Source organism: Heterodontus francisci, unplaced genomic scaffold (assembly GCF_036365525.1).
Source record: "Heterodontus francisci isolate sHetFra1 unplaced genomic scaffold, sHetFra1.hap1 HAP1_SCAFFOLD_596, whole genome shotgun sequence".
NCBI classification, from domain to species: Eukaryota; Metazoa; Chordata; class Chondrichthyes; order Heterodontiformes; family Heterodontidae; genus Heterodontus; species Heterodontus francisci.
Window position 1 is genome coordinate 14,054 of NW_027140726.1, and position 26,498 is coordinate 40,551.

The 26,498-nt window shown below is 55.6% G+C and overlaps 1 protein-coding gene across 1 annotated transcript; it reads left to right on the forward strand.

Annotated features, from left to right (window-relative positions):
* Window positions 1-1,995: 1,995 nt before the first annotated feature.
* Window positions 1,996-26,370, forward strand: LOC137360556 (nuclear receptor-binding protein 2-like). The gene is made up of 4 exons (XM_068025958.1): window positions 1,996-2,045; window positions 22,367-22,430; window positions 24,802-24,857; window positions 25,233-26,370. Exons 1-4 carry the CDS (start codon window positions 2,001-2,003, stop codon window positions 25,332-25,334), a joined length of 267 nt encoding a protein of 88 aa, XP_067882059.1. The 5' UTR covers window positions 1,996-2,000; the 3' UTR covers window positions 25,335-26,370.
* Window positions 26,371-26,498: the final 128 nt, after the last annotated feature.

The window sequence follows — 26,498 nt, forward strand, 5'->3', positions numbered from 1 at the left end:
GTGGAGGGCGGTGAGTGGAGGGTTGTGAGTGTGACTGGAGGGGGGATGAGTGTGAGTGGAGGGCGGTGAGTGGAGGGGGGGTGGGTGTGAGTGGAGGGGATGAGTGTCAGTGGAGGTGTGTGAGTGTGACTGGAGGGGGGTGAGTCTGAGTGGAGGGCGGTGAGTGGAGGGGTGTGAGTGTGACTGGAGGGGGGATGAGTGTGAGTGGAGGGCGGTGAGTGGAGGGGGGGTTGGTGTGAGTGGAGGGGATGTGTGTGAGTGGAGGGCAGTGAGTGGAGGGGTGTGAGTGTGACTGGAGGGGGGGTGGGTGTGAGTGGAGGGGATGAGTGTCAGTGGAGGGGTGTGAGTGTGACTGGAGGGGGGGTGGGTGTGAGTGGAGGGGATGAGTGTCAGTGGAGGGGTGTGAGTGTGACTGGAGGGGGGGTGAATGTGAGTGGAGGGGGGGTGAGTGTGACTGGAGGGGGTTGAGTGTGAGTGGAGGGCGGTGAGTGAGACTGGAGGGGGGGTGGGTGTGAGTGGAGGGGATGAGTGTCAGTGGAGGGATGTGAGTGTGACTGGAGGGGGGGTGGGTGTGAGTGGAGGGGATGAGTGTCAGTGGAGGGGTGTGAGTGTGACTGGAGGGGGGGGTGAGTGTGAGTGGAGGGCGGTGAGTGTGACTGGAGGGGGGGTGAGTGTGAGTGGAGGGCGGTGAGTGTGACTGGAGGGGGGGTGGGTGTGAGTGGAGGGGATGAGTGTCAGTGGAGGGGTGTGAGTGTGACTGGAGGGGGGGTGAGTGTGAGTGGAGGGCAGTGAGTGGAGGGGTGTGAGTGTGACTGGAGGGGGGATGAGTGTGAGTGGAGGGCGGTGAGTGGAGGGGTGGTGGGTGTGAGTGGAGGGGATGTGTGTGAGTGGAGGGCGGTGAGTGGAGGGGTGTGAGTGTGACTGGAGGGGGGGTGGGTGTGAGTGGAGGGGATGAGTGTCAGTGGAGGGGTGTGAGTGTGACTGGAGGGGGGGTGGGTGTGAGTGGAGGGGATGAGTGTCAGTGGAGGGGTGTGAGTGTGACTGGAGGGGGGGTGAGTGTGAGTGGAGGGCGGTGAGTGGGTCTGTGATTGTGTTGAATATTATGTGCTGGGCAGTGGTGAATAGTGAACTCTCAGCCGTGTCTCTGACAGGTGATTGAGTGGAGGGGTGTGAGTGTGACTGGAGGGGGGGTGAGTGTGAGTGGAGGGCGGTGAGTGTGACTGGAGGGGGGGTGGGTGTGAGTGGAGGGGATGAGTGTCAGTGGAGGGGTGTGAGTGTGACTGGAGGGGGGGTGAATGTGAGTGGAGGGCAGTGAGTGGAGGGGTGTGAGTGTGACTGGAGGGGGGATGAGTGTGAGTGGAGGGCGGTGAGTGGAGGGGTGGTGGGTGTGAGTGGAGGGGATGTGTGTGAGTGGAGGGCGGTGAGTGGAGGGGTGTGAGTGTGACTGGAGGGGGGGTGGGTGTGAGTGGAGGGGATGAGTGTCAGTGGAGGGGTGTGAGTGTGACTGGAGGGGGGGTGGGTGTGAGTGGAGGGGATGAGTGTCAGTGGAGGGGTGTGAGTGTGACTGGAGGGGGGGTGAGTGTGAGTGGAGGGCGGTGAGTGGGTCTGTGATTGTGTTGAATATTATGTGCTGGGCAGTGGTGAATAGTGAACTCTCAGCCGTGTCTCTGACAGGTGATTGAGTGGAGGGGTGTGAGTGTGACTGGAGGGGGGGTGAGTGTGAGTGGAGGGCGGTGAGTGGGTCTGTGATTGTGTTGAATATTATGTGCTGGGCAGTGGTGAATAGTGAACTCTCAGCCGTGTCTCTGACAGGTGATTGAGTGGAGGGGTGTGAGTGTGACTGGAGGGGGGGTGAGTGTGAGTGGAGGGCGGTGAGTGTGACTGGAGGGGGGGTGAGTGTGAGTGGAGGGCGGTGAGTGGGTCTGTGATTGTGTTGAATATTATGTGCTGGGCAGTGGTGAATAGTGAACTCTCAGCCGTGTCTCTGACAGGTGATTCAGATGCAGTGCCAAGTGGAATTAGACGAGGACAACACAAGATGGCATGTGAGTAACAGCCTGACCACTGAGCAACTAGTGGGACACAGAGAGGAAGGTATTTCCAAGGAAATTACAGAGCTGTGTAAGAATTGGAGAGTAGGTATCATGGGGGACTTTATCCTCATGTAGACTGGGATAGTAAGAGTGTAAAGGGCAGAGAGGAAGAAAAGTTTCGAAAGAGTGTTCAGGGGAATTTTCGAGATCAGTATGTTTCTAGTGGAAATAGGAAGGAGTCATCGCTGTATATGGTTCTTTGGAATGAGTTGGGTCAAGTGGGTCAAGGGGAATATTTAGGGGACAGTGATCTTAAGGTTTAGGTTGGCTTTGGAGAAGGAGTAATCCAGAGTAAAATTAATTATTTGAGGGAGGGCCATCTTAAATGGAGTGAAAATGAATCTGGCCCAGGTAACTTGGAATCAAAGATTGGCAGTAAAACGTGGAACAGAAGAATGGGCTGCCTTTAAAGGGGACATGGTTCAGTTTCAGTCAGGGTACATTCACATGACGGGGAAATGTAGGACAAACAAAGCCAGAGCTCCCTGGATGACAATAGAGGTAGAGAGTAAGTTGAACAAAGAACAAAGAACAGTACAGCACAGGAACAGGCCATTTGGCCCTCCAAGCCTGCGCCGATCTTGATGCCTGCCTAAACTAACACCTTCTGCACTTCCGGGGCCCGTATCCCTCTATTCCCATCCTATTCATGTATTTGTCAAGATGTCTCTTAAACGTTGCTATCGTACCTGCTTCCACCACCTCCCCCGGCAGCAAGTTCCAGGCACTCGCCACCCTCTGTGTAAAAAAACTTGCCTCGCACATCCCCTCTAAACTTTGCCCCTCTCACCTTAAACCTATGTCCCCTAGTAACTGACTCTTCCACCCTGGGAAAAAGCTTCTGACTATCCACTCTGTCCATGCCGCTCATAACTTTGTAAACCTCCATCATGTCGCCCCTCCACCTCCGTCGTTCCAGTGAAAACAATCCGAGTTTATCCAACCTCTCCTCATAGCTAATGCCCTCCAGACCAGGCAACATCCTGGTAAACCTCCTCTGTACCCTCTCCAAAGCCTCCACGTCCTTCTGATAGTGTGGCGACCAGAATTGCACGCAATATTCTAAGTGTGGCTGAACTAAGGTTCTGTACAGCTGCAACATGACTTGCCAATTTTTATACTCTCTGCCCCGACCGATGAAGGCAAGCATGCCGTATGCCTTCTTGACGACCTTATCCACCTGCGTTGCCACTTTCAGTGACCTGTGGACCTGTACGCCCAGATCTCTCTGCCTGTCAATACTCCTAAGGGTTCTGCCATTTACTGTATACTTCCCACCTGCATTAGACCTTCCAAAATGCATTACCTCACATTTGTCCGGATTAAACTCCATCTGCCATTTCTCCGCCCAAGTCTCCAACCGATCTATATCCTGCTGTATCCTCTCACAATCCTCATCATTATCCGCAACTCCACCAACCTTTGTGTCGTCCGCAAACTTACTAATCAGACCAGCTATATTTTCCTCCAAATCATTTATATATACTACAAACAGCAAAGGTCCCAGCACTGATCCCTGCGGAACACCTCTAGTCACATCCCTCCATTCAGAAAAGCACCCTTCCACTGCTACCCTCTGTCTTCTGTGACTTAGCCAGTTCTGTATCCATCTTGCCAGCTCACTTCTGATCCCATGTGACTTCACCTTTTGTACCAGTCTACCATGAGGGACCTTGTCAAAGGCTTTACTAAAGTCCATATAGATAACATCCACTGCCCTTCCTTCATCAATCATCTTCGTCACTTCCCCAAAAAACTCAGTCAAATTAGTGAGACACGACCTCCCCTTCACAAAACCATGCTGTCTCTCGTTAATAAGTTTGTTTGTTTCCAAATGGGAGTAAATCCTGTCCCGAAGAATCCTCTCTAATAATTTCCCTACGACTGACGTAAGGCTCACTGGCCTATAATTTCCTGGATTATCCTTGCTACCCTTCTTAAACAAAGGAACAATATTGGCTATTCTCCAGTTCTCTGGGACCTCACCTGTAGCCAATGAGGATGCAAAGATTTCTGTCAAAGCCCCAGCAATTTCTTCCCTTGCCTCCCTCAGTATTCTGGGGTAGATCCCATCAGGCCCTGGGGACATATCTACCTTAATGCTTTGCAAGACACCCAACACCTCCTCCTTTTTGATAATGAGATGACTGAGACTATCTACACTCCCTTCCCTCGGCTCATCATCCACCAAGTCCTTCTCCTTGGTGAATACTGATGCAAAGTACTCATTTAGTACCTCACCCATTTCCTCTGGCTCTGCGCATAGATTCCCTTCTCTGTCCTTGAGTGGGCCAACCCTTTCCCTGGTTACCCTCTTGCTCTTTATATACGCATAAAAAGCCTTGGGATTTTCCTTAATCCTGTTTGCCAATGACTTTTCATGACCCCTTTTAGCCCTCCTGACTCCTTGCTTAAGTTCCTTCCTACTGTCTTTATATTCCTCAAGGGATTCGTCTGTTCCTAGCCTTCCAACCCTAACGAATGCTTCCTATTTCTTTTTGACTAGGCTCACAATATCCCTCTTTATCCAAGGTTCCCGAAACTTGCCAAACTTATCCTTCTTCCTCACAGGAACATGCTGGTCCTGGATTCTAATCAACTGATGTTTGAAAGACTCCCACATGTCAGATGTTGATTTACCCTCAAACAGCCGCCCCCAATCTAAATTCTTCAGTTCCTGCCTAATATTGTTATAATTAGCCTTCCCCCAATTTCGCACCTTCACCCGAGGACTACTCTTATCCTTATCCACAAGTACCTTAAAACTTATGGAATTATGGTCACTGTTCCCAAAATGCTCCCCTACTGAAACTTCGACCACCTGGCCGGGCTCATTCCCCAATACCAGGTCCAGTACAGCCCCATCCCTAGTTGGACTATCTACATATTGTTTCAAGAAGCCCTCCTGGATGCTCCTTACAAATTCTGCCCCATCCAAGCCCCTAGCACTAAGTGAGTCCCAATCAATATAGGGGAAGTTAAAATCACCCACCACTACAACCCTGTTACCTTTACATCTTTCCAAAATCTGTCTACATATCTGCTCCTCTACCTCCCGCTGGCTGTTGGGAGGCCTGTAGTAAACCCCCAATATCATGACTGCACCCTTCCTATTCCTGAGCTCCACCCATATTGCCTCGCTGCACGATCCCTTCTGAAGCAGAAAAAGATTAGATATGACAGATGTCGAGTTGATAATACAAATGAGAAACAGGCTCAATATAGAAAGTTCAGAGGGAAAGTGAAAGAAAACTGCAGCAAAGAGAGAATATGAGAAAAGACTAGCAAGATATTAATATTCTTAAAAAAGTAGTACCAGAGAAATTAATGGAACTTAAAGGAGACAAATCCCCTGGATCTGATGATCTACCTCCCAGAGTGTTGAAAGAGGCAGTTGTAGAGATAATAGGTACATTGGAGATCATCTTTCAAAATTCTATAAACACTGGAATGGTTCCTGAAGATTGGAAGGTGGCAAATGTAACCCCAGTATTAAAGAAAGGAGGGAGAGAGACAATAGGGAACAACAGACCTGTTAGTCTAACAAGACCTGGAATGAACAGGTTGTCTTATGAGGAAAGGTTGGACAGACTGGGTTTGTTTTCACTGGAGTTTAGAAGAGTAAGGGGAGACTTGATTGAAGTTTATAAGATCCTGAACGGTCTTGACAAGGTGGATATGGAAAGGATGTTTCCTCTTGTGGGTGAGTCCAGAACTGGGGCTCACTGTTTTAAAATTAGGGGTCGCCCTTTTAGGACAGAGATGAGGAGAAATGTTTTCTCTCAGAGGGTTGTGTGACTTTGGAACTCTCTGCCTCAGAAGGTGGTGGAGACGGGATCATTGAATATTTTTAAGGCAGAGGTAGATAGATTCTTGTTAGGCAAAGGTTATCAGGGGTAGATGGGAGTGTGGAATTCGAGACACAAACAGATCAGCCATGATCTTATTGAATGGCGGAGAAGGCTCGAGGAGCCGAATGGCCAACTTCTGCTCCTAATTCATATGGTCATATGTTATCAGTTGTAGGGAAAATGCTAGAATTTATAATAAATCATAGAAATAATAGAAAGCCACTTGGCCCATCGTGTCTGTGCTGGCTGAAAAACAATCCACCTATTCTAATCCCACCTTCCAGCATTTGGTCCGTAGCCCTGCAGATTACAGCACTTGAGGTGCATATCCAGACTCCTTTTGAATGAGTTGAGGGTTTCTGCCTCAACTACCCTTTCAGGCAGTGAGTTCCAGACCATCACCACCCTCTGGGTGAAAATGTTTTTCCTCATCACCCCTCTAATCTTTCTACCAATCACTTTAAATCTATGCCCCCTCGTCACTGACCTCTCTGCTAAGGTGAATAGACCCTTCACCTCCACTCTATCCAGGCCCCTCAAAATTTTGTACATTTCAATCAGATCTCCCCTCAGCCTTCTCTGTTCCAAGGAGAACAACCTCAGCCGATCCAATCTTTCCTCATAGCTGCATTTTTCCAGTCCTGGCAACATCCTCGTAAATCTCCTCTGTACCCTCTCTAGTGCAATTACATCCTTTCTGTAATGAGGTGACCAGAACTTTACACAGTACTCCAGTTGTGGCCTAACCAATGAGTTATACAGTTCCAGCATAACCTCCCTGCTCTTATATTCTATACCTCAGCTAATAAAGGAAAGGATTCCATATGCCTTCTTAACCACATTATCGACCTGCCCTGCTACCTTCAGGGATCTGTGGACATTCGCTCCAAGGTCCCTCACTTCCTCTACACTTCTCAGAATTTACCCATTAATTGTGCAAAGGATGCGATAACAGGACACTTGGAAAATAATGGTAGGATTTGGCAGAGTCAACATGGATTTAGTTTCGTTTTTTTTTTAGTTTAGAGATACAGCACTGAAACAGGCCCTTCGGCCCACCGAGTCTGTGCCAACCATCAACCACCCATTTATACTAATCCTGCACTAATCCCATATTCCTACCACATCCCCACCTGTCCCTATATTTCCCTACCACCTACTAGGGGCAATTTATAATGGCCAATTTACCTATCAACCTGCAAGTCTTTGGCTTGTGGGAGGAAACCGGAGCACCCGGAGGAAACCCACGCAGACACAGGGAGAACTTGCAAATTCCGCACAGGCAGTACCCAGAATCGAACCCGGGTCGCTGGAGCTGTGAGGCTGCGGTGCTAACCACTGCGCCACTGTGCCACCCTATGCGCTGTGCAGTCTGCAACTGTTTGAAATTCTTACAGCTACACAGTTAATTCCCCAAAACTAAAAGTGACATCTAAAATATTCACACAAACCATGAACCAGGCAATTGTAAAAAATGCCTTGCCGTGTGTGTGCAGGGCACAATTTAAAAATTTGCAGATGACACAAACGTGGAAGTGTTGTGAACTGTGAGGACGAGAGTGATAAACTTCAAGAAGAAACAGACAGGCAGGTGGAATGGGCAGATAAATGACAGATGAAGTTTAATGCACAGAGGTGCCAAGTGATCCATTTTGGGAGGGAGAATGAGGAGAGACGGTATAAATTTAAGGGGTTCATTTCTAAAGTGAGTTCAGGAGCAGAGGTGTATATGTACACACATTGTTGAAAGTGGCTGGGCAGGTTGAGAAAGTGGTTAATAAGGCATATGGAACCCTGGGTTTTAGAAATAGAAGCACAGAATACAAAAACAAGAAAGTTAAGATAAACCTGTATAAAACACTGATTCAGCCTCAGCTGGAATATTGTCTCCAGTTCTGGGCACCACACTTTAAGAAGGATATGAAAGCATTAGAGAGGATGCAGAAAAGATTCACAGGAAAGGTTCCATGGATGGGGAGCTTCCTCCACTCTGCAGAACCTTCCTCATCTGTACTGAGCCCTCCTCCACTGTACTGAGCCCTCCTCCACTGTACTGAGCCCTCCTCCACTGTACTGAGCCCTCCTCCACTGTACTGATCCCTCCTCCACTGGACTGACCCCTCCTCCACTGTACAGAACCCTCCTCAATTGTACTGACCCCTCCTCCACTGTACTGAGCCCTCCTCCACTGTACTGAGCCCTCCTCCACTGTACTGAGCCCTCCTCCATTGTACTGACCCCTCCTCCACTGTACTGACCCCTCCTCCATTGTACTGACCCCTCCTCCACTGTGCAGAACCTTCCTCCACTGTACTGACCCCTCCTCAATTGTACAGAATGCTCCTCCATTGTACAGAACCCTCCTCCATTGTACTGACCCATCCTCCACTGTACAGAACCCACCTCCACTGTACAGAAACTTCCTTGTATGTACTGACCCCTCCTCCACTGTACAGAGCCTTCCTCCACTGTACTGACCCCTCCTCCACTGCACAGAACCTTCCTTGTATGTACTGACCCCTCCTCCACTGTACTGACCCCTCCTCCACTGTACTGACCCCTCCTCCACTGTACAGAGCCTTCCTCCACTGTACTGACCCCTCCTCCACTGCACAGAACCTTCCTTGTATGTACTGACCCGTCCTCCACTGTACAGAGCCTTCCTCCACTGTACTGACCCCTCCTCCACTGTACTGACCCCTCCTCCACTGTACTGACCCCTCCTCCAAATTACAGAACCTTCCTCACCTGTACTGACCCCTCCTCCACTATACTGACCCCTCCTCCACTATACTGACCCCTCCTCCACTATACTGACCCCTCCTCCACTGTACCGACCCCTCCTCCACTGTACCGACACCTCCTCCACTGCACCGACCCCTCCTCCACTGTACAGAACCTTCCTTGTCTGTACTGACCCGCCTTCCACTGTACTGACCCCTCTTCCACTGTACTGACCCTTCCTCCACTGTATTGACCCCTCCTCCACTGTGCAGAAACCACCTCCACTGTACTGACCACTCCTCCACTCTGCAGAACATTCCTCCACTGTACAGAACCTTCCTCGTCTTATACTGACCCCTCCTCCACTGCACAGAACCTTCCTTGTCTGTACTGAACCCTCCTCCACTCTGCAGAACCTTCCTCCACTGTACAGAGCGTTCCTCCACTGTACTGACCCCTCCTCCACTGTACAGAACCCTCCTCCACTGTACTGACCCCTCCTCCACTGCACAGAACCTTCCTTGTCTGTGCCAACCCCTCCTCCACTGTACCGACCCCTCTTCCACTGTACTGACCCCTTCTCCACTGTCCTGACCCCTCCTCCACTGTACTGACCCCTCCTCCACTGTACTGAACCCTCCTCCACCGTCCTGACTCCTCCTCCACCTTCCTGACTCCTCCTCCACCGTCCTGACCCCTCCTCCGCCGTCCTGACCCCTCCTCCGCCGTCCTGACCCCTCCTCCGCCGTCCTGATCCCCCCTCCGCCGTCCTGACCCCTCCTCCGCCGTCCTGACCCCTCCTCCGCCGTCCTGACCCCTCCTCCGCCGTACTGATCCCTCCTCCACCGTCCTGACCCCTCCTTCTCCGTCCTGACCCCGCCTTCTCCGTCCTGACCCCTCCTTCTCCGTCCTGACCCCTCCTCCGCCGTCCTGACCCCTCCTCCGCCGTCCTGACCCCTCCTCCGCCGTCCTGACCCCTCCTCCGCCGTCCTGACCTCTCCTGCGCCGTCCTGACCTCTCCTGCGCCGTCCTGACCTCTCCTGCGCCGTCCTGACCTCTCCTGCGCCGTCCTGACCCCTCCTCCGCCATCCTGACACCTCCTCCACCGTCCTGACCTCTCCTCCACCGTCCTGACCTCTCCTGCACCGTCCTGACCCCTCCTCCGCTGGACAGAGCCTTCCTCCACTGTACTGACCCCTCCTCCAAATTACAGAAACTTCCTCACCTGTACTGACCCCTCCGCCACTATACAGAACCTTCCTTGTCTGTACTGACCCCTCCTCCACTGTACTGACCCCTCCTCCACTGTATTGACCCCTCCTCCACTGTGCAGAAACCACCTCCACTGCACTGACCACTCCTCCACTCTGCAGAACATTCCTCCACTGTACAGAACCTTCCTCGTCTTATACTGACCCCTCCTCCACTGCACAGAACCCACCTCCACTGTACTGACCCCTCCTCCACTGTACAGAACCTTCCTTGTCTGAACTGACCCCTCCTCCACTCTGCAGAACCTTCCTCCACTGTACAGAGCCTTCCTCCACTGTACTGACCCCTCCTCCACTGTACTGACCCCTCCTCCGCCTTACTGACCCCTCTTCCACCGTGCTGACCCCTTCTCCACTGTACTGAACCCTCCTCCACTGTACAGAACCTTCCTCCACCGTCCTGACCCCTCCTCCACCGTCCTGACCCCTCCTCCACCGTCCTGACCCCTCCTCCACCGTCCTGACCCCTCCTCCACTGTACTGAATCCTCCTCCACTGCACAGAACCTTCCTCCACCGTCCTGACCTCTCCTCCACCGTCCTGAACCCTCCTCCGCCGTCCTGACCCCTCCTCCGCCGTCCTGACCCCTCCTCTGCCGTCCTGACCCCTCCTCCACCGTCCTGACCTCTCCTCCACCGTCCTGACCCCTCTTCCACCGTCCTGACCTCTCCTCCACCGTCCTGACCCCTCCTCCGCCGTCCTGACCCCTCCTCCGCCGTCCTGACCCCTCCTCCACCATCCTGACCCCTCCTCCGCTGTCCTGACCCCTCCTCCACCGTCCTGACCCCTCCTCCACCGTCCTGACCTCTCCTCCACCGTCCTGACCCCTCCTCCACCGTCCTGACCCCTCCTCCACCGTCCTGACCCCTCCTGCACCGTACTGATCCCTCCTCCACCATCCTGACCCCTCCTCCACCGTCCTGACCCCTCCTCCACCGTCCTGACCCCTCCTCCACCGTCCTGACCTCTCCTCCACCGTACTGATCCCTCCTCCACCGTACTGACCCCTCCTCCAATGTACAGAACCTTCCTCCACCGTCCTGACCCCTCCGCCACTGTATTGACCCCTCCTCCACTGTGCATAAACCACCCCCACTGTACTGACCACTCCTCCACTCTGCAGAACATTCCTCCACTGTACAGAACCTTCCTTGTCTGTACTGACCCCTCCTCCACTGTACTGACCCCTCCTCCACTGTACAGAACCTTCCTTGTCTGTACTGACCCCTCCTCCACTCTGCAGAACCTTCCTCCACTGTACAGAGCCTTCCTCCACTGGACAGAGCCTTCCTCCACTGGACAGAACCCCCCTCCACTGTACTGACCCCTCCTCCACTGTACAGAACCTTCCTTGTCTGTGCTGACCCCTCCTCCACTGTACTGACCCCTCTTCCACTGTACTGACCCCTTCTCCACTGTACTGGACCCTTCTCCACTGTACTGACCCCTCCTCCACTGTACTAATCCCTCCTCCACCGTCCTGACCCCTCCTCCACTGTCCTGACCCCTCCTCCACCGTCCTGACCCCTCCTCCACCGTTCTGAACACTCCTCCACCATCCTGACCTCTCCTCCACCGTCCTGACCTCTCCTCCACCGTCCTGACCCCTCCTCCACTGTACAGAACCTTCCTCCACTGTTCTGACCTCTCCTCCACCGTCCTGACCTCTCCTCCACCGTCCTGACCTCTCCTCCACCGTCCTGACCCCTCCTCCACCGTCCTGACCCCTCCTCCGCCGTCCTGACCTCTCCTCCACCGTACTGATCCCTCCTCCACCGTACTGATCCCTCCTCCACCGTACTGATCCCTCCTTCACCGTATGAACCCTCCTCCACCGTACTGAACCCTCCTCCACCGTCCTGACCCCTCCTTCGCCGTCCTGACCCCTCCTTCGCAGTCCTGACCCCTCCTTCGCCGTCCTGACCCCTCCTCCGCCGTCCTGACCCCTCCACCGCCGTCCTGACCCCTCCTCCACCGTCCTGACCTCTCCTGCACCGTACTGATCCCTCCTCCACCGTCATGACCCCTCCTCCACCGTCCTGACCCCTCCTCCACCGTCCTGACCCCTTCTCCACCGTCCTGACCCCTTCTCCACCGTCCTGACCCCTCCTGCACCGTCCTGACCCCTCCTCCACCCTCCTGACCCCTCCTCCACCGTCCTGACCCCTCCTCCACCGTACAGAACCTTCCTCCACTGTCCTGACCCCTCCTCCACCGTCCTGACCCCTCCTCCGCCGTCCTGATCCCTCCTCCGCCGTCCTGACCCCTCCTCCGCCGTCCTGACCCCTCCTCCGCCGTCCTGACCCCTCCTCCGCCGTCCTGACCCCTCCTCCACCGGACTGAACCCTCCTCCACCGTCCTGACCCCTCCTCCGCCGTCCTGATCCCTCCTCCGCCGTCCTGACCCCTCCTCCACCGTCCTGACCCCTCCTCCACCGTACTGACCCCTCCTCCACCGTACTGATCCCTCTTCCACCGTACTGACCCCTCCTCCACCCTACTGACCCCTCCTCCAATGTACAGAACCTTCCTCCACCGTCCTGACCCCTCCGCCACTGTATTGACCCCTCCTCCACTGTGCATAAACCACCCCCACTGTACTGACCACTCCTCCACTCTGCAGAACATTCCTCCACTGTACAGAACCTTCCTTGTCTGTACTGACCCCTCCTCCACTGTACTGACCCCTCCTCCACTGTACAGAACCTTCCTTGTCTGTACTGACCCCTCCTCCACTCTGCAGAACCTTCCTCCACTGTACAGAGCCTTCCTCCACTGGACAGAGCCTTCCTCCACTGGACAGAACCCCCCTCCACTGTACTGACCCCTCCTCCACTGTACAGAACCTTCCTTGTCTGTGCTGACCCCTCCTCCACTGTACTGACCCCTCTTCCACTGTACTGACCCCTTCTCCACTGTACTGGACCCTTCTCCACTGTACTGACCCCTCCTCCACTGTACTAAACCCTCCTCCACCGTCCTGACCCCTCCTCCACCGTCCTGACCCCTCCTCCACCGTTCTGAACACTCCTCCACCATCCTGACCTCTCCTCCACCGTCCTGACCTCTCCTCCACCGTCCTGACCCCTCCTCCACTGTACAGAACCTTCCTCCACTGTTCTGACCTCTCCTCCACCGTCCTGACCTCTCCTCCACCGTCCTGACCTCTCCTCCACCGTCCTGACCCCTCCTCCACCGTCCTGACCCCTCCTCCGCCGTCCTGACCTCTCCTCCACCGTACTGATCCCTCCTCCACCGTACTGATCCCTCCTCCACCGTACTGATCCCTCCTTCACCGTATGAACCCTCCTCCACCGTACTGAACCCTCCTCCACCGTCCTGACCCCTCCTTCGCGGTCCTGACCCCTCCTTCGCCGTCCTGACCCCTCCTTCGCCGTCCTGACCCCTCCTCCGCCGTCCTGACCCCTCCACCGCCGTCCTGACCCCTCCTCCACCGTCCTGACCTCTCCTGCACCGTACTGATCCCTCCTCCACCGTCATGACCCCTCCTCCACCGTCCTGACCCCTTCTCCACCGTCCTGACCCCTTCTCCACCGTCCTGACCCCTCCTGCACCGTCCTGACCCCTCCTCCACCCTCCTGACCCCTCCTCCACCGTCCTGACCCCTCCTCCACCGTACAGAACCTTCCTCCACTGTCCTGACCCCTCCTCCACCGTCCTGACCCCTCCTCCGCCGTCCTGATCCCTCCTCCGCCGTCCTGACCCCTCCTCCGCCGTCCTGACCCCTCCTCCGCCGTCCTGACCCCTCCTCCACCGGACTGAACCCTCCTCCACCGTCCTGACCCCTCCTCCGCCGTCCTGATCCCTCCTCCGCCGTCCTGACCCCTCCTCCACCGTCCTGACCCCTCCTCCACCGTACTGACCCCTCCTCCACCGTACTGATCCCTCTTCCACCGTACTGACCCCTCCTCCACCGTACTGACCCCTCCTCCACCGTACAGAACCTTCCTCCACCGTACAGAAACTTCCTCCGCCGTCCTGACCCCTCCTCCGCCGTCCTGACCCCTCCTTTGCCGTCCTGACCCCTCCTCCGCCGTCCTGACCCCTCCTCCGCCGTCCTGACCCCTCCTCCGCCGTCCTGACCCCTCTTCCACCGTCCTGACCTCTCCTGCACCGTACTGATCCCTCCTTCACCGTCCTGACCCCTCCTCCACCGTCCTGACCTCTCCTGCACCGTCCTGACCTCTCCTGCACCGTCCTGACCTCTCCTGCACCGTACTGATCCCTCCTCCACCGTCCTGACCCCTCCTCCACCGTACTGACCCCTCCTCCACCGTCCTGACCTCTCCTCCACCGTCCTGACCCCTCCTCCACCGTCCTGACCCCTCCTCCACCGTCCTGACACCTCCTCCACCGTACTGACCCCTCCTCCACCGTACAGAACCTTCCTCCACCGTCCTGACCCCTACTCCACCGTCCTGACCCCTCCTCCACCGTCCTGACCCCTCCTCCACCCTCCTGCCCCTCCTCCACCCTCCTGACCCCTCGTCCACCGTCCTGACCCCTCGTCCACCGTCCTGACCCCTCGTCCACCGGACTGATCCCTCCTCCACCGTCCTGATCCCTCCTCCACCGTCCTGACCTCTCCTCCACCGTACTGATCCCTCCTCCACCGTCCTGACCCCTCCTCCACCGTACTGACCCCTCCTCCACCGTCCTGACCCCTCCTCCGCTGTACAGAACCTTCCTCCGCCGTACAGAAACTTCCTCCGCCGTCCTGACCCCTCCTCCACCGTCCTGACCCCTCCTCCACCGTCCTGACCCCTCCTCCACCCTCCTGACCCCTCCTCCACCCTCCTGACCCCTCGTCCACCGTCCTGACCCCTCGTCCACCGTCCTGACCCCTCGTCCACCGTACTGATCCCTCCTCCACTGTCCTGACCTCTCCTCCACCGTACTGATCCCTCCTCCACCGTCCTGACCTCTCCTCAACCGTACTGATCCCTCCTCCACCGTCCGGACCCCTCCTCCACCGTCCTGACCCCTCCTCCACCGTCCTGACCTCTCCACCACTGTACTGATCCCTCCTCCACTCTACCAACCCCTCTTCCACCGTCCTGACCCCTCCTCCACTGTCCTGACCTCTCCTCCACCGTACTGATCCCTCCTCCACCGTCCTGACCCCTCCTCCACCGTCCTGACCTCTCCACTACTGTACTGATCCCTCCTCCACTCTACCAACCCCTCGTCCACCGTCCTGACCCCTCCTCCACCGTCCTGACCTCTCCTCCACCGTACTGAACCCTCCTTCACTCTCCCAACCCCTCTTCCACCGTCCTGACCTCTCCTCCACCGTCCTGACCTCTCCTCCACCTTACTGATCCCTCCTCCACCGTCCTGACCTCTCCTCCACCGTCCTGAGCCCTCCTTCACCGTCCTGACCCCTCCTCCACCGTCCTGACCTCTCCTCCACCGTCCTGACCTCTCCTCCACCGTCCTGAGCCCTCCTTCACCGTCCTGACCCCTCCTTCACTGTCCTGACCCCTCCTCCACCGTCCTGACCTCTCCTCCACTCTACCAACCCCTCTTCCACCGTCCTGACCCCTCCTCCACCGTCCTGACCCCTCCTCCACCGTCCTGACCCCTCCTCCACTGTATTGACCCCTCCTCCACTGTATTGACCCCTCCTCCACTGTACTGACCCCTCCTCCACTGTACAGAACCTTCCTTGTCTGTACTGACCCCTCCTCCACTCTGCAGAACCTTCCTCCACTGTACAGAGCCTTCCTCCACTGTACTGACCCCTCCTCCACTGTACTGACCCCTCCTCCACTCTGCAGAACATTCCTCCACTGTACAGAACCTTCCTCGTCTTATACTGACCCCTCCTCCACTGTACTGACCCCTCCTCCACTGTACTGACCCCTCCTCCACTGTACAGAACCTTCCTTGTCTGTACTGACCCCTCCTCCACTCTGCAGAACCTTCCTCCACTGTACAGAGCCTTCCTCCACTGTACTGACCCCTCCTCCACTGTACTGACCCCTCCTCCACTGTACAGAACCCTCCTCCACTGTACTGACCCCTCCTCCACTCTGCAGAACCTTCCTCCACTGTACAGAGCCTTCCTCCACTGTACAGAGCCTTCCTCCACTGTACTGACCCCTCCTCCACTGTACAGAACCCTCCTCCACTGTACTGACCCCTCCTCCACTGTACAGAACCTTCCTTGTCTGTACCGACCCCTCCTCTGCTGTACAGACCCCTCTTCCACTGTACTGACCCCTCCTCCACTGTACTAAACCCTCCTCCACTGTACAGAACCCTCCTCCACTGTACAGAACCTTCCTCCACCGTCCTGACCCCTCCTCACCGTCCTGACCCCTCCTCCACCGTCCTGACCTCTCCTCCACCGTCCTGTCCCCTTCTCCACTGTACTGACCCCTCCTCCACTGTACTGACCCCTCCTCCACTGTACAGAACCTTCCTCCACCGTCCTGACCCCTCCTCCACCGTCCTGACCCCTCCTCCACCGTCCTGACCCCTCCTCCACCGTCCTGACCTCTCCTCCACCGTCCTGACCCCTCCTCCACTGTACTGACCCCTCCTCCACTGTATTGACCCCTCCTCCACTGTACTGAACCCTCCTCCACTGTACAGAACTTTCCTCCACCGACCTGACCCCTCCTCCACCGTCCTGACCCCTCCTCCACCGTCCTGACCCCTCCTCCACCGTCCTGACCTCTCCTCCACTGTATTGACCCCTCCTCCACCGTACTGAACCCTCCTCCACCGTACTGAACCCTCCTCCACCGTCCTGACCTCTCCTCCACCGTCCTGACCCCTCCTCCACCGTCCTGACCTCTCCTACACCGTCCTGACCCCTCCTCCACTCTACCGACCCCTCTTCCACCGTCCTGACCCCTCCTCCACCGTCCTGACCTCTCCTCCACCGTACTGATCCCTCCTCCACTCTACCAACCCCTCTTCCACCGTCCTGACCTCTCCTCCACCGTACTGACCCCTCCTCCACCGTCCTGACCTCTCCTCCACTGTACTGATCCCTCCTCCACTCTACCGACCCCTCTTCCACCGTCCTGACCCCTCCTCCACCGTCCTGACCTCTCCTCCACAGTACTGATCCCTCCTCCACTCTACCAACCCCTCTTCCACCGTCCTGACCTCTCCTCCACCGTACTGATCCCTCCTGCACCGTCCTGACCCCACCTCCACCGTCCTGACCTCTCCTCCACTGGACTGATCCCTCCTCCACTCTACCAACCCCTCCTCCACCGTCCTTACCCCTCCTCCACCGTCCTGACCCCTCCTCCACTGTATTGACCCCTCGACCACTGTGCAGAAACCACCTCCACCGTACTGACCCCTCCTCCACTGTACAGAACCTTCCTCCACCGTCCTGACCCCTCCTCCACTGTATTGACCCCTCGACCACTGTGCAGAAACCACCTCCACTGTACTGACCACTCCTCCACTGTACAGAACCTTCCTTGTCTGTACTGACCCCTCCTCCACTCTGCAGAACCTTCCTCCACTGTACAGAGCCCTCCTCCACTGTACTGACCCCTCCTCCACTGTACTGATCCCTCCTCCACTGTACAGAACTCTCCTCCACTGTACTGACCCCTCCTCCACTCTGCAGAACCTTCCTCCACTGGACAGAGCCTTCCTCCACTGTACTGACCCCTCCTCCACTGTACAGAACCCTCCTCCACTGTACAGAACCCTCCTCCACTGTACTGACCCCTCCTCCACTGTACAGAACCTTCCTTGTCTGTGCTGACCCCTCCTCCACTGTACCGACCCCTCCTCCGCTGTACTGACCCCTCTTCCACTGTACTGACCCCTTCTCCACTGTACTGACCCCTCCTCCACTGTACTAAACCCTCCTCCACTGTACAGAACCTTCCTCCACCGTCCTGACCCCTCCTCCACCGTCCTGACCCCTCCTCCACCGTCCTGACCCCTCCTCCACTGTACCGACCCCTCCTCCGCTGTACTGACCCCTCCTCCACTGTATTGACCCCTCCTCCACTGTACTGACCCGTCCTCCACTGTACAGAACCTTCCTTGTCTGTACTGACCCCTCCTCCACTCTGCAGAACCTTCCTCCACTGTACAGAGCCTTCCTCCACTGTACTGACCCCTCCTCCACTGTACTGACCCCTCCTCCACTGTACTGACCCCTCCTCCACTCTGCAGAACATTCCTCCACTGTACAGAACCTTCCTCGTCTTATACTGACCCCTCCTCCACTGTACTGACCCCTCCTCCACTGTACAGAACCTTCCTTGTCTGTACTGACCCCTCCTCCACTGTACAGAGCCTTCCTCCACTGTACAGATCCTTCCTCCACTGTACTGACCCCTCCTCCACTGTACTGACCCCTCCTCCACTGTACAGAACCCTCCTCCACTGTACTGACCCCTCCTCCACTCTGCAGAACCTTCCTCCACTGTACAGAGCCTTCCTCCACTGTACAGAGCCTTCCTCCACTGTACTGACCCCTCCTCCACTGTACAGAACCCTCCTCCACTGTACAGAACCCTCCTCCACTGTACTGACCCCTCCTCCACTGTACAGAACCTTCCTTGTCTGTACCGACCCCTCCTCCGCTGTACAGACCCCTCCTCCACTGTACTAAACCCTCCTCCACTGTACTAAACCCTCCTCCACTGTACAGAACCCTCCTCCACTGTACAGAACCTTCCTCCACCGTCCTGACCCCTCCTCCACCGTCCTGACCCCTCCTCCACCGTCCTGACCCCTCCTCCACCGTCCTGAACGCTCCTCCACCGTCCTGACCTCTCCTCCACCGTCCTGTCCCCTTCTCCACTGTACTGACCCCTCCTCCACTGTACTGACCCCTCCTCCACTGTACAGAACCTTCCTCCACCGTCCTGACCCCTCCTCCACCGTCCTGACCCCTCCTCCACCGTCCTGACCTCTCCTCCACCGTCCTGACCCCTCCTCCACTGTACTGACCCCTCCTCCACTGTACTGAACCCTCCTCCACTGTACAGAACTTTCCTCCACCGTCCTGACCCCTCCTCCACCGTCCTGACCCCTCCTCCACCGTCCTGACCTCTCCTCCACCGTACTGATCCCTTCTCCACCGTACTGATCCCTCCTCCACCGTACTGAACCCTCCTCCACCGTACTGAACCCTCCTCCACCGTACTGAACCCTCCTCCACCGTACTGAACCCTCCTCCACCGTCCTGACCTCTCCTCCACCGTCCTGACCCCTCCTCCACCGTCCTGACCTCTCCTCCACCGTCCTGACCCCTCCTCCACTCTACCGACCCCTCTTCCACCGTCCTGACCCCTCCTCCACCGTCCTGACCTCTCCTCCACCGTACTGATCCCTCCTCCACTCTACCAACCCCTCTTCCACCGTCCTGACCTCTCCTCCACCGTACTGACCCCTCCTCCACCATCCTGACCTCTCCTCCACTGTACTGATCCCTCCTCCACTCTACCGACCCCTCTTCCACCGTCCTGACCCCTCCTCCACCGTCCTGACCTCTCCTCCACTGTACTGATCCCTCCTCCACTCTACCAACCCCTCTTCCACCGTCCTGACCTCTCCTCCACCGTACTGATCCCTCCTGCACCGTCCTGACCCCTCCTCCACCGTCCTGACCTCTCCTCCACTGGATTGATTCTTCCTCCACTCTACCAACCCCTCCTCCACCGTCCTTACCCCTCCTCCACCGTCCTGACCCCTCCTCCACTGTATTGACCCCTCGACCACTGTGCAGAAACCACCTCCACCGTACTGACCCCTCCTCCACTGTACAGAACCTTCCTCCACCGTCCTGACCCCTCCTCCACTGTATTGACCCCTCGACCACTGTGCATAAACCACCTCCACTGTACTGACCACTCCTCCACTCTGCAGAACATTCCTCCACTGCACAGAACCTTCCTCGTCTTATACTGACCCCTCCTCCACTGTACTGACCCCTCCTCCACTGTACAGAACCTTCCTTGTCTGTACTGACCCCTCCTCCACTCTGCAGAACCTTCCTCCACTGTACAGAGCCCTCCTCCACTGTACTGACCCCTCCTCCACTGTACTGACCCCTCCTCCACTGTACAGAACCCTCCTCCACTGTACTGACCCCTCCTCCACTCTGCAGAACCTTCCTCCACTGGACAGAGCATTCCTCCACTGTACTGACCCCTCCTCCACTGTACAGAACCCTCCTCCACTGTACAGAACCCTCCTCCACTGTACTGACCCCTCCTCCACTGTACAGAACCTTCCTTGTCTGTGCTGACCCCTCCTCCACTGTACCGACCCCTCCTCCGCTGTACTGACCCCTCTTCCACTGTACTGACCCCTTCTCCACTGTACTGACCCCTCCTCCACTGTACTAAACCCTCCTCCACTGTACAGAACCTTCCTCCACCGTCCTGACCCCTCCTCCACCGTCCTGACCCCTCCTCCACCGTCCTGACCCCTCCTCCACTGTACCGACCCCTCCTCCGCTGTACTGACCCCTCTTCCGCTGTACTGACCCCTTCTCCACTGTACTGACCCCTTCTCCACCGTCCTGACCTCTCCTCCACCGTCCTGACCCCTCCTCCACTATACTGAACCCTCCTCCACTGTACAGAACCTTCCTCCACCGTCCTGACCTCTCCTCCACCGTCCTGACCCCTCCTCCACCGTCCTGACCCCTCCTCCACCGTCCTGACCCCTCCTCCGCCGTCCTGACCCCTCCTCCACCGTCCTGACCTCTCCTCCACCGTACTGATCCCTCCTCCACCGTACTGAACCCTCCTCCACCGTACTGAACCCTCCTCCACTGTACAGAACCTTCCTCCGCCGTCCTGACCCCTCCTTCGCCGTCCTGGCCCCTCCTCCGCCGTCCTGACCCCTCCTCCGCCGTCCTGACCCCTCCTCCGCCGTCCTGACCTCTCCTCCACCGTACAGAACCCTCCTCCACCGTCCTGACCTCACCTGCACCGTACTGATCCCTCCTCCATCGTCCTGACCCCTCCTCCACCGTCCTGACCTCTCCTGCACCGTACTGATCCCTCCTCCACCGTCCTGACCCCTCCTCCACCGTCCTGACCCCTCCTCCACCGTCCTGACCTCTCCTCCACCGTCCTGACCCCTCCTCCACCGTCCTGACCCCTCCTCCACCGTCCTGACCTCTCCTCCACTGTACTGAACCCTCCTCCACTGTACAGAACCTTCCTTGTCTGTGCTGACCCCTCCTCCACTGTACCGACCCCTCCTCCGCTGTACTGACCCCTGTTCCACTGTACTGACCCCTTCTCCACTGTACTGACCCCTCCTCCACTGTACTAAACCCTCCTCCACTGTACAGAACCTTCCTTGTCTGTGCTGACCCCTCCTCCACTGTACCGACCCCTCCTCCGCTGTACTGACCCCTGTTCCACTGTACTGACCCCTTCTCCACTGTACTGACCCCTCCTCCACTGTACTAAACCCTCCTCCACTGTACAGAACCTTCCTCCACCGTCCTGACCCCTCCTCCACCGTCCTGACCCCTCCTCCACCGTCCTGACCTCTCCTCCACCGTCCTGACCTCTCCTCCGCCGTCCTGACCCCTCCTCCGCCGTTCTGACCCCTCCTCCACCGTCCTGACCCCTCCTCCACCGTACTGATCCCTCCTCCACCGTACTGATCCCTCCTCCACCGTACTGAACCCTCCTCCACCGTACAGAACCTTCCTCCGCCGTCCTGACCCCTCCTTCGCCGTCCTGACCCCTCCTTCGCCGTCCTGACCCCTCCTCCGCCGTCCTGACCCCTCCTCTGCCGTCCTGACCCCTCCTCCGCCGTCCTGACCCCTCCTCCGCCGTCCTGACCCCTCCTCCGCCGTCCTGACCCCTCCTCCACCGTCCTGACCTCTCTTGCACCGTACTGATCCCTCCTCCACCGTCCTGACCCCTCCTCCACCGTCCTGACCCCTCCTCCACCGTCCTGACCCCTCCTCCACCGTCCTGACCTCTCCTCCACCGTCCTGACCCCTCCTCCACCGTCCTGACCCCTCCTCCACCGTACTGACCCCTCCTCCACCGTACAGAACCATCCTCCACCGTCCTGACCCCTCCTCCACCGTCCTGACCTCTCCTCCACCGTACTGATCCCTCCTCCACCGTCCTGACCTCTCCTCCACCGTCCTGAGCCCTCCTTCACCGTCCTGACCCCTCCTCCACCGTCCTGACCTCTCCTCCACTCTACCAACCCCTCTTCCACCGTCCTGACCCCTCCTCCACCGTCCTGACCTCTCCCCCACCGTACTGATCCCTCCTCCACTCTACCAACCCCTTCTCCACCGTCCTGACCCCTCCTCCACCGTCCTGACCCCTCCTCCACCGTCCTGACCTCTCCTCCACTGTACTGATCCCTCCTCCACTCTACCAACCCCTCTTCCACCATACTGACCCCTCTCTTCCTTACTCCTACAGCTCACACTCTTTCTGAAGTTGAATGATCGGTTGCACAGACATCTGACCTGTGACTTCCTGCCGAGTGAGTATCTCCCCATGCACAGGTAATCTGGGCTTATTCCCACCATGTACAGAGCCTTCCTCCACTGCACTGACCCCTCCTGCACTGTATTGACCCCTTTTCCACTTTACTGACCCCTCCTCCACCATACTGACCCCCCTCCACCTCCTCCTCCCCTTCCCCCTCCACCTTCCCTTCCTCCTCCTCCGCCCCCCCCCCTCCCCTCCACCTGCCCCATCACTGGCACCCCTACTCCCACTCCCAACCCAATGAAATGTCCCTCGGTGTATTAAATAGAGTCATAGAGTTAAACAGCACAGAAACAGGCCCTTCTGCCCATCGTGTCTGTGCCGGCCATCAAGCACCTATCTATTCTAATCCCATTTTCCAGCACTTGGCCCGTAGCCTTGTATACTATGGTGTTTCAAGTGCTCATCTAAATACTTCTTAAATGTTGTGAGGGTTCCTGCCTCTACTCCCTCTTCAGGCAGTGTATTCCAGATTCCAACCACCCTCTGGGTGAAAATATTTTTCCTCAAATTCCCTCTAAACCTCCTGCCCCTTACCTTAAATCTATGCCCTCTGGTTATTGATCCCTCCGCTAAGGGAAAAAGTCTCTTCCTATCTAACCTATCAATGCCCCTCATAATTTTGTACACCTCAATCAGGTTCCCCCTCAGCCTTCTCTGCTCGAAGGAAAACAACCCTCGCCTTTTCAGTCTCTCTTCATCGCTGAAATGCTCCAGCCCAGGCAACATCCTGGTGAATCTCCTCTGCACCCTCTCCAGTGCAATCACATCCTTCCTATAGTGTGGTGCCCAGAACTGTACACAGTACTCCAGCTGTGGCCTAACTAGCGTTTTATACAGCTCCATTATAACCTCCCTGCTCTTATATTCTATGCCTCGGCTAATAAAGGCAAATATCCCATATGCCTTCCTAACCACCTTATCTATCTGTACTGCTGCCTTCAGTGATCTATGGACAAGTACACCAAGGTCCCTCTGACCCTTTGTACTTCCTAGGGTCCTACCATCCATTGTATATTCCCTTGCCTTGTTAGTCCTCCCATAATGCATCACCTCACACTTCCCAGGATTAAATTCCATTTGCCACTCTCCGCCCATCTTACCAGCCCAGCTATATCATCCTGTAATCTAAGGCTTTCCTCCTCACTATTTACACCACCAATTTCTGTGTCATCTGTGAACTTGTTGATCATACCTCCTATATTCACGTCTAAATCATTAATGTACACTACAAACAGCAAGGATCCCAGCACCGATCCCTGTGGTACACCACTGGTCACAGGCTTCCAATCGCAAAAACAACCCTCGACCATTACCCTCTGCCTCCTGCCACTGAGCCAATTTTGGATCCAATTTGCCAAATTGCCCTGGATCCCATGGGCTCTAACCTTCTAAACCAATCTCCCATCTGGGACCTGATCAAAAGCCTTACTAAAGTCCATGTAGACTACATCAACTGCTTTACCCTCATCTACACATCTAGTCACCTCCTCAAAAAATTCAATCAAATTTGTTGGTCACGATCTCCTCCTGACAAAGCCATGCTGACTATCCCTGATTAATCCCTGCCTCTCCAAGTGGAGATTAATCCTGTCCCTCAGAATTTTTTCCAATAGTTTTCCCACCACTGATGTTAGACTCACCGGCCTGTAATTCCCTGGTTTATCCCTGCTACCCTTCTTGAATAATGGTACCACATTCACTGTCCTCCAATCCTCTGGTACCTCTCCTGTGGCCAGAGAGGATTTGATAATTTGTGTCAGAGCCCCTGCTATCTCCTCCCTTGCCTCACATAACAGCCTGGGATACATCTCATCTGGGCCTGGGGATTTATTCACTTTTAAGCCCGCTAAAACAGTTAATACTTCCTCCCTTTCAATGCTAATATGTTCAAGTATATCACAATCCCCCTCCCTGATCTCGACACCCACATCTTCCATCTCCATAGTGAACACAGATGAAAAGTAAGGATTTAAAACCTCACCTATGTCTTCTGTCTCCACACACACATTGCCACTTTGGTCCCTAATGGGCCCTACTCTTTCCCTGGTTATCCTCTTGCCCTTAAAAATACCCAGGGCCTGAAACTCCACTCAGTCAGAATGTCACACTCTCCCCCCTCGCTGATTCCGGGGTTAGAATCAACCCCCATCTCCCTAATATCCTGCTCCCCTGACCCCCCTTCGTTCCCCCAAATCCCCCAACCCTTCCACTTCCCTAACCCTTCTCCCCTCGTCCTGAGCTACCCCGTCCCTGATCTCCCTCCCCCCCCCCACCCCCGTTCTCCCGCTGCCTTACTCTGAGTGTGTTCTGTTATGAGTTGCTCGATGATCTGATTCTCTCTCTCTCTCCCTCTCCAACAGCCGATGACTCCCAGGACTTGGCCCAGGAGCTGGTGCAATACGGATTTATCAGCCAGGTATCTGCAAGTGCACCCACTCCCACCCAACAGTTACCCAACACTCCATCCTCCCACTGCCTCACAACCACACTCACATTGGGTAAGCTCCCAGCTCCAATCAGGCTCTCTTTCCCAGTCTATGCTTAACACTGTTCCCAACCTCCTGCTTGCTGCAGTTTTCCTGATGAAGCTGATATTTACTGCCAACACACGGCCGCTGACATAATGATGTCTGGGCCGGATTCATATTACAGGAGCAGCAAATTTTACAACCGCACTTCATACCAAGGACCCTCTGTTCCATTTCCAGTTTCACCATTTAACAAACAGCCCCTTCCCCTGTTGTTATTCCAAAGTATTTCTCTTCACATTTCTCTCTCTCTCTCTCTCTAGGATGACTGTCAGAAGTTGGCCAACTTTCTAGAAGATACCTTTAGCAAACTTGAAGGGAAAGGTGTTGCATCCCCCTCACGGCTGGTGGCGAACCGAGACTAACAGGACAGAAGCAGGAACACATCCACACCCCCATTCACACTGTCCCACGCGCACACTCCCACACCACTGCACAAGGCAGCAGACCTTCTCAAACATAGCTTCTCCCTCGACTTCAATAAAATACACCCACCTCCATACAGTCCATGTTTTCATCCAACTTTGCAATTCATTATTTAATTCCTAAATTCCATCAAACACCTCCAAGGTAGATAGAGCACGGGGTTAGATACAGAGTAAAGCTCCCTCTACACTGTCCCCATCAAACACTCCCAGGACAGGTACAGCACGGGGTTAGATACAGAGTAAAGCTCCCTCTACACTGTCCCCATCAAACACTCCCAGGACAGGTTCTCTGAACCCAGGGCCTTTGTTGTTAGTGGTCAGCCAGAAGATTTGGAAAATTTTAGAAACCAGTTGAGGATGGCTAAAAGAGTTTATGTGAGTAAACTAGCAAGAAATAGTAAAGCAGACAGTAAGAGCTTCTACAAGTATAGAAAAAGGAAGAGAGTAGCTAAAGTAAACATTGGTCCCTAAGAGGAAGAGACTGGGGAATTAATAATGGGAAACAAGACTTTAAAAAGTATTTTGTCTCTGTCTTCACAGTGGAAGACACAAAAAGCATCTCCATTATAGTAAACAATCAGGGGCAAAAGGGAGGGAGGAACTTAAAACCATCACTATCATTATAGAAAAAGCACTAGAAAAACTAATGGGACTAAAGGCTGACAAGTTCCCTGGACCAGATGACCTGCATCTGAGGGTCTTAAAAGAAGTGGCTGCAGAGATAGTGGATGCATTGGTTGTAATTTCTCAGGGGGAGGTGGTGGCGTACTGGTATTGTCACTGGACTAGTAACCCAGAGACCCGGGTTATTGCTCTGGGGACATGGGTTCGAATCCCACCACAGAAGGTGGAATTTGAATTCAATTAATAAATCTGGAATTTTAAAAAAAAGCTAGTCTAATGGTGACCAAGAAAGCATTGTCGATTGTTGTAAAAACCCATCTGATTCACTAATGTCCTTTAGGGAAGGAAATCTGTTGTCCTTACCTGGTCTGGCCTACAGGTGACTCCAGACCCACAGCAATGTAGTTGACTCTTACATGCTCTCTGAAATGGCCTAGCAAGTCACTCAGTTGTATCTAACTGCTAGCACTGTGTACC

Bases quoted from the DNA above. Each gene is read 5' to 3' on its own strand.
- LOC137360556 (XM_068025958.1), top strand. From the start codon at position 2,001: ATGCAGTGCCAAGTGGAATTAGACGAGGACAACACAAGATGGCAT. The intron at 2,046-22,366 runs GTGAGTAACAGC...TTACTCCTACAG, and splicing joins AGGACAACACAAGATGGCAT to CTCACACTCTTTCTGAAGTT. The intron at 24,858-25,232 runs GTATCTGCAAGT...CTCTCTCTCTAG, and splicing joins AATACGGATTTATCAGCCAG to GATGACTGTCAGAAGTTGGC.